The sequence below is a fragment of the Molothrus ater genome, chromosome 16 (assembly GCF_012460135.2).
Source record: "Molothrus ater isolate BHLD 08-10-18 breed brown headed cowbird chromosome 16, BPBGC_Mater_1.1, whole genome shotgun sequence".
NCBI classification, from domain to species: Eukaryota; Metazoa; Chordata; class Aves; order Passeriformes; family Icteridae; genus Molothrus; species Molothrus ater.
Window position 1 is genome coordinate 9847422 of NC_050493.2, and position 14147 is coordinate 9861568.

The following is a 14147-nucleotide window of genomic DNA, read 5'->3' on the forward strand; positions in this document are numbered from 1 at the left end:
TTTGTAGAATTCTTTTGTTTTCACCCCTCCAAGGGAAACACATAGCAATTTAAATCTTATGACAATAGGCTTGCTTTTCTTGGTTACGTTTCACAAATATCTTGAAAATAGTCAATGGAATAAAAGGGTCTGCTACTCACAGGATGACAAAAAATTGTTATATTAGGAAGAAGGAAAACAAAAAGAAGATCTCACTCAAACCATTTCAGACGCTAATAAATAAAAACAAACCAGTTCCTAAGAAAATGTCTTTAATTTTCATGTTATGGAAATACATATTTTGGTTTTATTTCCATGATACAAAAATTTAAATATCAAACATTTTCTGAAATCTACCAATGCAGATCATTTTTAAACAAATAAAGGGCTGGTGCAGTTAGCAGGTTTATCACATTTACCAAAAACGTTTTTTACAGAGTCAGGATTTAAAAGTGGGAACAACAGATGTGAAAACAAAGAAAAACTACCTCCCACCAGGAAATTAATGTTTGAGAAACTTTTAAGTTACAGTTTTTTGAAAGGGTAGGTATGTGTAAGGCTGGTATTTAGATGAATACCACCTGCACTGGAGGTGGGGGTAGAGAACAGAAATTCAGAAAATGTTCCTGGATAAAGTAACAGGTAGAAAGCAATAAGTAAAACTGCAGTTTTACCTGTTTCCAGAATGCTGACAGCATACTGAAGCTGCCTGAAAAAACAGTTAAATATTAGGAGAGATGTGGAAACTCCCCAAGCAAAGGAAACAGCCTAGCACAAAATCACAGAGTGCCAGTTCTTGTACAGTTCACAGCCAGCATGCCAAGGGAGGTGACCAAAGGACATTGAGTCTTGCTTCTTAAACCTAACATCAGTTACAACAGCAAGGATTTCACAGGATCAACGACAAGTCATATACTAGGTGATGTACACACGAGTAAAATTGACAGTGATTGTTCAAGAAACAGTTTAAAATAATTAAACTGATTTTCAGGACACATACTGCTTTGTTAACACCACTTTATTTAAATAAAGTATGGCTTCCAAGAGGTGTATTCTCTCAACTGCTTTCAATCAATTCCACTTTTTAAGGCAGTTGTTTCCTACCATGTTTCAGGGACCTCAAAAATTCCAGTGGAACTAGTTGTGAGGCTTCCTAGAAGACAGAATCATGGAATAAAAATTACATCAAGATTTTGTCGTTGTTGTTGTTCTTTCAGAGGATATTAAGACACATTTTCCTAAAGAGGGAGGCTCTAGATACATTACTGGCAAGTCAATATTTACAAAGAGGAACCAAGAGACTGTTTATGAATAGGTACTTTTAAAAAAAAGGGGAAAAAGTAAAGGTTAATTTCAAGTTTCTTACATAAATGGTAAATAATGTATTTTTAACCCTAGTAATTAGGTAATTTTGGTTTTGCAATTACTGGGATGATAAAGTTCAATACTATTTTCCCAAGTGTGCTTGTCATTATTTTTATTTAGGCTGTTAAGACAGGGAAGAATATTTCCATCCCAAATTAACTGGAGAATAAAGATGAATCATTAATACCGATAACATATATTCCCATAATGCCAAATAAGAACCTGAAATTTATACTCAGAATTACAGACACTCTTGTCATTTTGCATATGCTTACAGGCCCCAACTGCCCTACTGAACAAAAAGAAGAAAATAATTTCCAAGCACAGCTTTTGAATCAGCTAAGATTTTACTCTACCAAGTTGGGAGAAAGGATGTCTGGTACACAGTACTGCTTTCTGGATAAAAGCTGCTAGTACAGTTATTGAAACAAAGTTTTAATTATGAATATTTGAATATACTTCAATAAGGCAGTGCTCCAGATGACTAATATGGTATGGTCATCTGGACCAAATTAAAATATGATTTAATTTTTATTATAGTCCAATTTCTGCAAGAAATTGCTAACAAACATTGAAATAGAATCAACAAGAAATAGATCAATAAAATTAAAATATTTTCATGTTTAAATTCATGTGATCGAAGGATAGTTATTTACTTTTTTTGCACAAGCTGCACTAACTCACAAAACAGCAAAAATTACAAGGTGAAACATAATCATCTGATTGTAACCTGTCTGCATTTAGTCAGATGTTCAGTTCAAAGTATTTTGGCCAAAAAAAAAAAAATAGGTATTAAAATCTGAAAACACCCACCTTCACATCAACCCTAGGTGAAAAGTTTTCAGTCAAATGAAGCCAAATAAAAATTATGGTTACAAACATCACACAGAACACTGAATGAATTAATGCATACATCAAAACAGAGTGCCTTCAATTTTGCTTACAATGCAAAACACGTTTAGTAACCTTATCTACAAAGTCACATTAAAAAAAAAGAATACCTAAAAAATATTCAAAAAGCTTTATTTTAAGGAAGAAAGCAAGCAAAAGTAATAAATCAACTACATTCTGATTCCTTTGGTTGGTTGTGAGTTTTTTGGTTTGGGCTGAGTTCTTTGCTTTTTGATGTTGTTTTGAGTTTGTTTGTTGAGTTTTTTTACAATTTTTATGTGATGCAGTCTTCAGTTTCAAGAAGAACTTTGAATGTAATGGAGTAAGTTACTGCTAGAAGCAATGACTTTCAAGAAAAGAATTTCAGTTCTGTTCAGGCCTAGAACATTTCCAAACAGAACAGAAAACCAAGTGCATTAACATGGTTCCAGCACTTACCTGCTGGAATTTGTTCTGTCTTGATCTTTTTCAACTTTTTGGCTCTCTTCTTGCCATCTGGAAGGGACTCTGCACAGGAGTCTGTCTGATCATTTTCTGGATCTTGGCCTTCTCCCTCTTCCATATCATCAGAAACAGTTTCTTCCTCAATAGGACTCATGCTTCTCTTTCCCACTGTACTGGTACCTGTAAAACTGGAACATAGAAGAAAGATGATTGTGAAAAAGTCAAGAAGACATAGGTACACAGGTACACACTGCTGTACGTGAAGGTAGAAGAATGAACTGTCCTAAGTGGTGTACCATGAAATTACATTATCTGAAAGATTTGGCCTAACTATAAAATTCCTCAAATTTGCTATCTAATCTGATCTTCTGTAGATCAAGGTATTCATTTCTGTACTACTGATGTCTCAGCTACTATTCTGATGAGATCACTCATCTGAAATGTAATTAATCAGTTCTCTATCCCTGCACAGTTTTACATTTTATTCTCATAGTTAAGCAAGCTCTTTAAAGCACTGTCAATAGACACCAAATCATGCACAACTGAAGCCTCAAAACCACATCTTGAAATTGAAGGAGTCTACAGGCTCACTTCACCTCTCTCCTGGAACTACAGTAGTTTTAAAAGCATTTCTATATAAAGGTAGAGGAAAATATCAAGCTCCACATATAAAATTTAAATCTGGCTTTCAAGTGCAGAGTCCTGTTATTCATGGGACCAGTAAAATAAAGAGCACAAAAAACTGCACACTCATTTAATTAGCAGCATTTGAATGAAGTCTGACTAACAGAGTATAAAGATGAACTCAGAGCTCCACTCCATTCAGCACATACTGAAATAACCTTGTGTAGGCTTTTGTTCCACTGCAATGCTATTGTTAAATTTCCTTAAAAGACAACTGACAATATTAAAATCAAATTAGCATGAGTATAAAACAGAATGAGGTAGCAAAGGGGCTAATTAAAAAGCAATTCCCATTATAAACTTCTAGATATGTAAACACCAGCTAATTAAATGTCTAATATAATGCTTTTAGAACAACCAATTTTATAAAGGGTAGTTTTAGATTTATGAACTTTTATTTTTTAATTAGAACTACACAACATGGCTGTATGCATCTAAGCCATGTTCTATTCTGTGAGTTAAATAAATCTTAATACTAAGTTATAAAGTAAAGCTTTACAAGGTATTTTTTTTCTTTTCAATCAACAGCAGGGAATTGCAGTGTTTCAGTATGGTTTCAGCTAAAGGAAGAACTGTTAAATTTTGCAGTATACTTTTGGCTTTGAAATGGAATTTCTTCAGCTGAACATTTTGCAACATAAAACAGAGTCTGTCTGGGATGTCCAAAGGCAATAAACAAAGATGAAACATATGATTACGTCTCATGCTCTTACATCCACTTTAGGAGCACAAACACCATTTACTTTGATGAATAGCTGGTTTTTCCTCCAAACATTCACACACAGAAGGCCTTCTTGCATGATTTCTTACAAATCATCATTTTGAGTCATACCATAACCACCACCAATAAAAAGCTGGATAGAACTGTTAATCCTATGTACACACTTCAAGATTGCAAAACAGGCAAAAACTAGGGTTGGAAAGAAAAAAAACTAGGGAAGAAGTAGCATTAGGAAATGAAAAACTACTATTTTTTTAAAAATAAAGTTTAGAAAAGCTTGTAAGAATTCTACTTTGGGGAAAGCCATTCTGAAAAATACATTAGGAAGAAAAATCTCAGGAACCACAAATTATGATCGCAGGATTTCTTCAGCACTTGGCTCTCAGAAGGGAACTTGCACTCACTGTAGGAAGAAGATCCCTTCTTGAATGGTCTTATGGCTGAATTTAAGTTTTTCCAACATGAGACTCCTGTGAAGTTATTGCAAATAAAGAGAAACAAATTCTTGACCTTCAGTGCCCATTTAGCTGCGTACCAAAGAACAACATAAAAATTAATTTTAGGCCTTATGGTCCACCTGCAGATACCTTATGGGGAAAAAAAAAGCCCACCACCAAAAAGGGGCAGCACAAAATACAAAATAAACATATTTTATAATGAAGAACCATTGTCTTCCTTTCTCCCAAATAATTTTATTTGCTATTCATTCATTGATTGCATGGCTTCTGGAGGGGAAAGAGTTAATTTTTTTATGTCTTGTTTTTCTTTAACCTTAAATAAGATTTAAGATTACAGCAACATTATTTATGTACCTAGCAGTAAATGAGTATGGTTGCATATACGAGTTAGAGCACTACTCCAAGTTCAGTTTTCTACTTAGAACAGTTATTTTGGACGTGTCCACATTTCTGCCTCAACTTCTTCATTCAGCTGAGAAACAACTGAACAAAGTTAAAGACTGGAACACAATAATAGCTTTCAGTCATTGCCCAATGCAGACAGACTTCTTCTATGATCCTTATGACCATTTAGAGACACAGATTTACACCATCCTCTAACCATGTAACACTCAGGTTTCAAAACACACCTGTACAACAGCTGTCCAGGCAATAACTCATTTTATTTTCTAGAGAAGATATTTCAAGATGTACTAAATAGCAGCAATCCAAATAGTACTATGGTAATTAAATTGAAAGAATCAGCATGTGGAGGGGAGCAAAATGTAGGAAAACAATTATGATGATGTAGCATTTAGCATTTTCTGTTTTGGAAAAGCATGTCTGTTTTTTCAAAGAAACACTTCATCACAATGAGGTATTTGTAACTGGCCTGGATATATGAGTTCCTACAATTTCAAATAAATTTCATTTACACAAAACTAAGTTCTCTTGACACTTGAAACAACATTGAGGGGTGGGAGTAGATACTGATCCATCATAAAAATCAGTCATTTCAGCTGAAGAGCAGGTGAATTCACCTAAAATAACACTACAAGCAGGAACACTATAATAATTTACTTGCAGTATTTGTTATCTATACCCTTAATACCTCAGCTTTTGCAATTCCTATTCCTTAGCAGGTAATAAACCACTGTAAACAACCATTTCTGTAATAAACCAAAAGAATCATCATCAATAAACCAAGTAGAAACACTTGCACATTTCAAGAATTATATATCTTTGGCAAAATGAAGACATTCAATGAAGTGGTGCTACAAACAGCACCCTGACTTGACAGAAGATGCATCACTCACAGTTTTAGGCAGAATATTGTATCCTTTCCTTGTACACTGTCTTTTGCCATTGCCCTTACTCTTCCTTACTCTTTCCAGATGATGATCAGGAGAATAAGTAAGTACAAACAGGGCAGGGTACCTAGTTTTCCATAGAGCAAACCTATTTGACTTTTCCTGCTATGGTTTAACACTGTTTTGCTAAGGAAAAGCTCTTAAAGCCATGCATGTAACAGTCATGGCAGAGCTGGCAGGCAGTCCTTTGCTAAGCACAACACAGCCAGTTCCATCTGTTTCCTATGTGTGTTCTGAATAGCAACAGTCTGGACAAGGGGATCTTATTTACTACTTGAAGTTTTGTCAAATGCAGCAGTTTTTCATCAACTTCTCCATCTTACATTAATAATTAGGCATATTTCCATTGAAATAAATTTTTCTATTTAAGGGTAGTATTAAGTTATATGCAAGGGATACATATTAATTATAAATTATTTTACCTTGTGACAGCTATTAATACTATTAAACTTTATTTTCTGAAGAGAAGTTCCTCTACAATATAGAACTACTGTTTTATCAACAAGACAAGAATTAAAGAACCTTTGTTACATATTTATCAATCTGTCAATTTAAGACAAAAGTTCCTTACAAGAAATACTCAACAACTTCCTTACTGAATGAAAAAGTAACCAGGACACATTGTCATCATGGAGACAAACTGCTATCCTGCAGCTGTGCTCCTTGGCAGAAGCTGATGCAGCAAGCTCATTAAATAATAAATAAATAAAGGATGCAGTAACATGAAGCTATTATAAGGGATCAGCTGCTGGATACTTCACAGTATCCAGCTCAGTTGAGTGCTCAGCTACGTAAGACTTCAGCTAATCTGGATAAATATACATGCATTCATACATAATTGTCCCAATTGTTTATATAAATATTGATATTGCATTTTATATTAAAATTATTGTATATAATAGATAAAATAGAAATATTTTATATACCTTTAGATAGAAATATTTTTATATACCTTCTTCTGGAAAACAAAGAGTTCATCTTGAGTGAAATCAAAGATCATGGTTTGCAGTTCCATGTTCTATCTAAACAGGTTATACTTCAGAGGAAGCATTTACAAAACATAAACTGACAAAAGAATTTAATAAAACCAGTAAAAAATAAAACTAAATGAAGAAAAACATGTCAAAAGACCTGCATGAGAGGCAATGTGGGAGAGAACCAAATCACTTTACTAATGGAATAATAAGAGAACAAAAAATTATGTAACATCAATTATAAGAGATCTGTCAGCAAAATAAAGGCTGCTATCCAAGGCTATCAAGTTGTTGATCATGTGAAACAAAAAGCTACTTCTTCTAGAATTTTACAACACTAGGTGAAAAAAAGGTATTAAAAAATTTCAAGGAGAATAAGTGCTTAGACAGATAACTCACTGGGCTATGTCAACTTTTAGTGAATTTACTGAAAATTTTGTTCAGCAGTTTTCCAAATGACACATTTGCGGTGCGTCGTAAACTTCTGTGCAAGAGATCAGCAAATCAGCTTTCTGCACTTCCTGCTCTTCATGAGCTGCCATCGTTACCATCTGCCTGCAACCTGAGAGGTACCCAAACCCCAGCACTCATTGAGAGGAGGCACTTCCTCTGGCAGGAGCAAAACTAGAACTTAGTGTTTCTTTGCAGCAAACTCAAGGTGTAGTAAGTACTTCCAGACTATTAAATAGTCTACCACCTTAGTTACAGAGCTAAGCCTTAGCCACGTGCAGGCTGGTGCCAGGAGAAACCTTAGAGCTCCTCATCTCCACAGCATGGGCTCCCCAGGATCCCTGAGTACTACAGTTCCATTAACCTAACTTCATTTGATATGGATTGTATCATCATTCCTCCATATGTTTTTTTGAATCAAACACGTCTATAACACATTTAGAATACCCAGCATGACAAAAGTCATGAACATCGGACAGCTTGCCAAAATACACACCTGCAAAATTATAAGGTTGAGAAAAGAACAGAACAATTTTAGTGAATTTGTTACTCGACAGATTAACATTTACAGGAAGATATAATGAGAACTAGAACTTAATGTAGCATTCCAAGAAAGATAAAGCAGAAATACCTCAGCACTGGTTTTATTACCACCAAATTTGGTTTGTGTAACCACAGGGCAGGGAGGAGAAGAGACAAAATCCCCCCAAAAAAAACCAAAACATCTGCTTAGAGAAGTGTAACTTACACACTCCATTCAAACTTATTCTCATGCAGAATTCATAGAATTGGGGGGACAGTGCAGGAGAAGGGAGGGCGAAGAATGGCAATAACTTGGTAAATTATTTATACAATTATATTAACACTAAAAATCTCTTCACATGCTCAGCTACACAGATGACTGAGAAAGAAGCTGACTGTTACCATCATATCCAAAACCTGTCATTAATATCAGCAGATAAATATGGAACAAGAAATACACACAGCAACACAGGGAACATACTGTACCAGAACCAAAAGCATCATGTCCTGACTTAATTTTGTCCTTAAATAATGAACCTAAGCCCTTTTCAAGCTTTATACTAAAAGCTTAATGCCATGCAAGTATCATCATTTGCCATCCTATTTCTGAAGCATAAGGACAACTTCATCAGGACTGCTCTAGAAGAGAATTTATACCATTCTTTGTGGCACTATTATTACCATGGAATTTATACCATTCTTTGTGGCACTATTATTACCATGGAATTTATACCATTCTTTGTGGCACTATGATCACCAGCCCAAAACCAACATGGTCTTTAAAAGGATATATGATGACAACTAAGCGTCCACGTGACACAAGCCATTCACAAGTGTCATAAAACTAAAGAAAATAATTTCGAAATTTTGGTTATAAGATATTATGCTGCTACATCAAGCTCAGAAGCTGTGATGTGACCTGCCCTCAAGATCCCAGCATTTAAAAGTCTGATCACATTTGGTATTCATCATTATTATATGATGAAATTCCTTCTGTTGCTTTACCTATCATCTTGTGACTGCTGATGTACCACTGCTGATTTATATGGAAAGAAATACCTACAGAAAAAATGTCCTGGATTAGTTAAGAAGTACCTGAAAATGGCTTGGTTTTGGATAGAAATGCAGTGAGAACACGAGCTGGCAGCACAGACATCTCACCTGTTAACACAGTAGTATCGACTCTGGGAAACGTAAGGTGTGCACTGGGTTTTTAACCTCTTCCTCTCCATCTCCTTCCAACTATCTTCTGTACATTTTCTCTTGGCCTGTTTTTCTTCATGTTTTTTCTCCACATATTCTGCATATGTCTGGATCCTATAACTTTCAGCATACCGGCTGGTGTTTACAGCTATGGAGGAGGAGAATGATATTATATACAAAACACTTAAATGACAGCATGCCCTCTACTGAAATAACTTATTTTGAAAAGCAGAAGGCTGCAAGCTATTTGTTCTGTTCATAAAACAATTTCTAGTTCCATTGTTAGCAATTAAAAAAACATAACAAAACAAACCCAAAATGCCATATTCTCTAGAAGTCACAATGTCTGAACTAGATGCTCAAAGCTCTTCTCAAAGTCAGACTTTGTGCAAAAAGAGTTAAATCTACTTAAGACATTTCTTTTAAATTAGAAACTATCAATTCTTCAGTCATAACCCTCTTCCAGATTGCTTGTTGGCAAGAAAAGATTTCCTGGATTTTTTCCCTTTTAGTCTCATTACTTAACCCAGCAGGTTTATTTTGCAAGCCTGCCAGGAAAAGACGACATTTGCAAAGCCTTTGCCAAAACTCTGTTGATTGCTGTGAAACATAAGCTTATTTGAGCTGCATTTTTGGTTGCACAAGATATCCATGGAAGAAGCACTTAACTAACAGCCAGCTGTTCCATCCTTGTATCTTTCTAATGTCTGATCTCCCTTTAACCGAAAAACACTTCGAGTTCAAGGTAGAAAGATTTCTGTCAATGCAAAATTAGAAGCACTTTAAAACTAAAGAAAAAAACTTTCACTGCCTCCACTCAGTAACAATTTAACAACATTCCTTCAAGCCCCAGCTCTTCACAGCTCTCAGCCTTTAGTCTGCGAGCCAAGCTCTGGCCTGACGCCATCCCTGTAACAGATGAATCAGCAAATTAAACTGACTGTCAACTGGTGTCTTCTGCTGCTTTCAGCCTAGCTCTCTGAAAGAAAGTATTGTAAACCAAGCAGTAAACCAGTTTAAATGTAAACAAAACAAAATAACCCCCCCCTTCCAACCTCAGATTGTTTTTCTGCACATTTTAAAATACTGCCATTGTAGTGGAGACAAAAATCCTGATTTTATTATCTACTTCCCATTTTTTAGAACCATTTCAGATGCATATCCCACTTTGGGATTCTAGCTGAGCTGTTATAAATACAGGTATTCTGTGCTACCTCTGGTGCAAGCACTAGAGATGGCAAGCTCCAACACCAAATTTCAGAAAAGGTGAGGAAGATGGGTGGATGCGTTTTTTTCTCCTCTTTCAGGACAGATCATCCACTTTGCTGTGTAACAGTGAAATATTTGCTGTATAACAGTGAAATGAGATATCTATAATACCTGTCATGGTATACAGATGCTGCTGCTGCAACATACATAAGACCAGGCAGGAGTGTTGACTATTTAATTTTAATCCCAAGTACAGACAGCAGTAGTCTGTATTATTAACAGCCCCATGAGATAGTTGCACTAACCAGCAAGTGTCAGACATACCTCCTTTCATCTCCCTTATATTTGTTTTGAGCTTTGAAGGATCTGTTTGTAAGAATTAGGACAATATTTATTGCCCATGAAGTTATGGGGCAGGCATCATGAATGAATTAATAAGGCTCACTGGAGTTTGCTGCATGCCGGCCAACATTCTTCGGGGGAAAATTTGTTTAGTTAAACTCAAGCGTGTTTTTACTTGCTAAAATCAAGCACAAAGTTACCATGGATCATCTGATACATACTCATTTGTTAAAACACAATAACATTATTTGTTTTGCTACAAGATATGAGCCAAAGTTATGGGTCTGCCATTTAATTCCTTGATAAACTCAGCCCTTTCTCAGGGAAGAAAAACAAATCATTTGAGGCCTAAATATAATTCTAAAATAAATCTGTGCAAGAGTCAGTATTTTTGTACAAAGTCAAGTCTACTTTCTTGAAATAAGGCATGTATTTTACAGCAAACCATTCATATGGTACATAAACACAAATATATGTATATACATATATAGCATATATACTTAATATAAAATGTTACATGCTGAATATTTTACTTCATCATTGAAAAACTGAAATGAAGCCATATGGAGAAGTCTAAGGAGCCACAGAGATAAAACAATATTGCATGGTCTTAAATTGAAGAGCAGCTCCTCTGATGCTTTTTTGATGGATGCTGTCCATATTGCCAACAAAGCAAATACAGTCAGGTCGTTCTGCACTCCCAACAGAAGAAATGCACTGCTAGAATGCTCTGTGAATTCTAAAAAACTAAAGAGAACTCAGGGGGGCTATTTATTTATTTCTTTAAATTTTAAGAGATGAGACAAATCTTTCTGTGACAAACCTGACCAAGTAACCAACACCATGTGGCTGCATTTCACATTAAGTGCAGCCCCAAAGTTTCTGTCTCATAGCAGAGTAAGAGTAATTGCAAATTATTTTAGGAAAAGCATTTCTAGAAGATGGCACCTTCCCTCTTTACTAGGGAAGACATCAAACAGGCTGACTGCCATTGAGTGGTCAAGAGGAATGTTTACAAAGACACCTTTTTGTCAAGTCCTTGCTTTTATGCAGAGCAACATCCTGACAGATGGCCACTGATAATATTAAGCCTCTTAATAAAAAGACAAATATGTTGGTGAACCGTGTAGGTAAAAGAAAAGCCACAATACACAAATACAATAAACACACAGAGCTATAGAGATTAAGGCTGCAATTCTAAACACTTAAGCTTATGAAAGACTTCAGTAAAATTTCACCTGTGAAGCCTTTAAGTGATGCTGCATTAACCTTATCTGATCGTGTTCTCCTCAAAACATGGGAGCACTGCCTCAGCCACAGCAACAGTATGCACTTATGAGTAGCTAAGGTGGCATTTTGTTTTACTCTCAATACTCACCATATGGTTCCACAGCCTTATTTATTGACTACTAGGGCTATTCATGCCACATGTAACAATCCAGAAGTTTGCCATGATGACAAAAGTGCACATGCATAGTCCAGTATTTCAAAGTAAAACTCAGGAATGGAAGCAGCAGTGCTGTGTGCCTATTTTATCAACAGAAAGCAGAAGACTCAACATCCCAAAGCAGAAGGCATCTTTTAAATTAACCTAAATGGAATTAAATTGTCCCCTACACAACATTCAGGGCTGAGTTCTTCCACAGCAAATGTACAAACTTACTCCCAGAGAAGCCATAAATCCTAAAGAAACATGTACATGATGATGTAACCATGGACATTACCAAGATGTAAGCACAATTCAACTATATTTTGTTAAATATTAGTCTAACTTTCAATGTAACATTAATGGCCCCTTTTGTTAACCTATATACAGTTTTCAGTCTTTCAAGCATACCTGGACAATTTCTGCTGCAAGGCATTAAAATGTTAACATATGTGACTGATTAGCTGACCAGAGTATCTCAAGTATATTTGATAAGAGCAACTATCTGCAGGCTGTACCCAAACTGGTAACACCAATTGGTACATGGTGCTGCCCATCCCTTTGTTCTCCTCTCCTGTATCAGCTTAAGATAGAAGGTGCCTATACAGATTCTAAATAGCACCTCAAAATCAGAAACCTCTTCAAGAGATAAGCACAGAAGTACACCCACAGGAACATCTTGCCTTGTATTCATATTGTTTCACAGTCCTCCAAGGCTTTTTACAAAGTCCAGAAGATGCAGACATTTATAGGAACAGGTTAAAAACCAGGTCAACATTATAGTTTTTCCTAGGTTCTTCACTTAAGCATATCTCACTAGATCACAAGTACAAATAGTGACTTTTATTACTAAAACAATTCATTAAAGAATTTAAGATGAGGGAATAGAACAGAATTCATTTTAAAATGCATTTATTACAGAAAAAAGCAACAGCTCCCAAACCAACAAAATACCAAGAATTTTAAGCAATTTTACAGTACAAATCACACAATTTTTGATAACTGAGGTTGCTTTAATTTATCAGCTTGGTTGACTCACTGCTTTCAGTATATGAATTTCTATTAACCTGATTTCATGAAAATCTATGAAAGACTATAATCACCTGAGCTTTCAAACAAATAACATTTCCCAGCATGTAGGCCACAGAACAAGCCTCCTTGCTTGTCCAAGCACAAAAAAAAAGACACAGAGCAGTGCCAGAAAGATTCAATTTCAATAATTCAGTTCTTCCCAAAATATGTACTTGCTATAACCAAAACAGAACAAAAAAACCAAAACCAAACCTAACAACAACTACAAAAAGTAGTGGTGATCATGTATATGCCAAGCATTTACACAATGGATAAGTAACTGAGGTGACAGCAGTGGGGAATTTACTGCAGCAGCATCTAGGAAGGCTTTAATTGACATAATTCTTTATCTGGAACTTCTCATTAGAAGTTATTTCATTCTTATATATCTATATATGGATGAAGAAACAATGGCTCTTGCTGCTATGGAGCAATTGCTATAAGGAGGCTGCTGGTGAACCCTCAATATCCTCTGCAGAGCTATGAGTGTATGAGGAAGTATGAAAGACACTCCCAGGATGTTCATAAGGAATTACAGAAATGCACTGATTGTACATCCAGGCCCTGAAAGCTTCTTTAGTTGGGCTTAGTAAGGATAGATGATGTAAACTCAATGGGGTTTTCTAATCTGTTTTATTTCTTTTTTTTATTTGTGGGAATTCTGTCTGAATAGCTCTTAAGTGCAACAAAATTTTAGCCAGTTAATCAGAAGTGTTACTTATACTGCTGATCTCACTGGCCACACAGCATTTGATGCAAGCATTTCAGTAAATGGGGGTGAAAGTACCAGAACATATCCCAAATGATCATCTATAATGGCTACTTCAGCCATTGTTCCCTGAAGTAAGGTCATGGGTCAGAACTCAAATAAATGCCCAAAAGAACCAGAGAAATCACTAAGAGCTTCTGGATTCAGCTACAATCAATCAAAAATCTTTTTAAAATTCCACCCCAAAGCCACCCCCAAAACAACATAAAATCTCCAAACCACAAACAAACCCAACCTAAAACCCAACACACCAAGAAGACTGTTTTTCCACATAACTACCAGCAATATTT

General features: G+C 35.6%; 1 protein-coding gene across 3 annotated transcripts in view; it reads right to left on the minus strand.

The window, feature by feature from the left end:
- Positions 1 to 234: 234 nt before the first annotated feature.
- PARN (poly(A)-specific ribonuclease) overlaps positions 235 to 14147 on the minus strand; it is a 41785-nt gene continuing 27872 nt past the window's right edge. For all 3 annotated transcript variants that reach the window (XM_036392084.1, XM_036392085.1, XM_036392086.1), the window contains 3 exons: positions 8999 to 9188; positions 2674 to 2867; positions 235 to 1132 (listed from right to left, as the gene is read on the minus strand). In XM_036392084.1, the coding sequence (XP_036247977.1) occupies positions 1080 to 1132; positions 2674 to 2867; positions 8999 to 9188 (437 nt within the window). In that variant the 3' untranslated portion in view covers positions 235 to 1079. The remainder of the gene's footprint in view (positions 1133 to 2673; positions 2868 to 8998; positions 9189 to 14147) is intronic.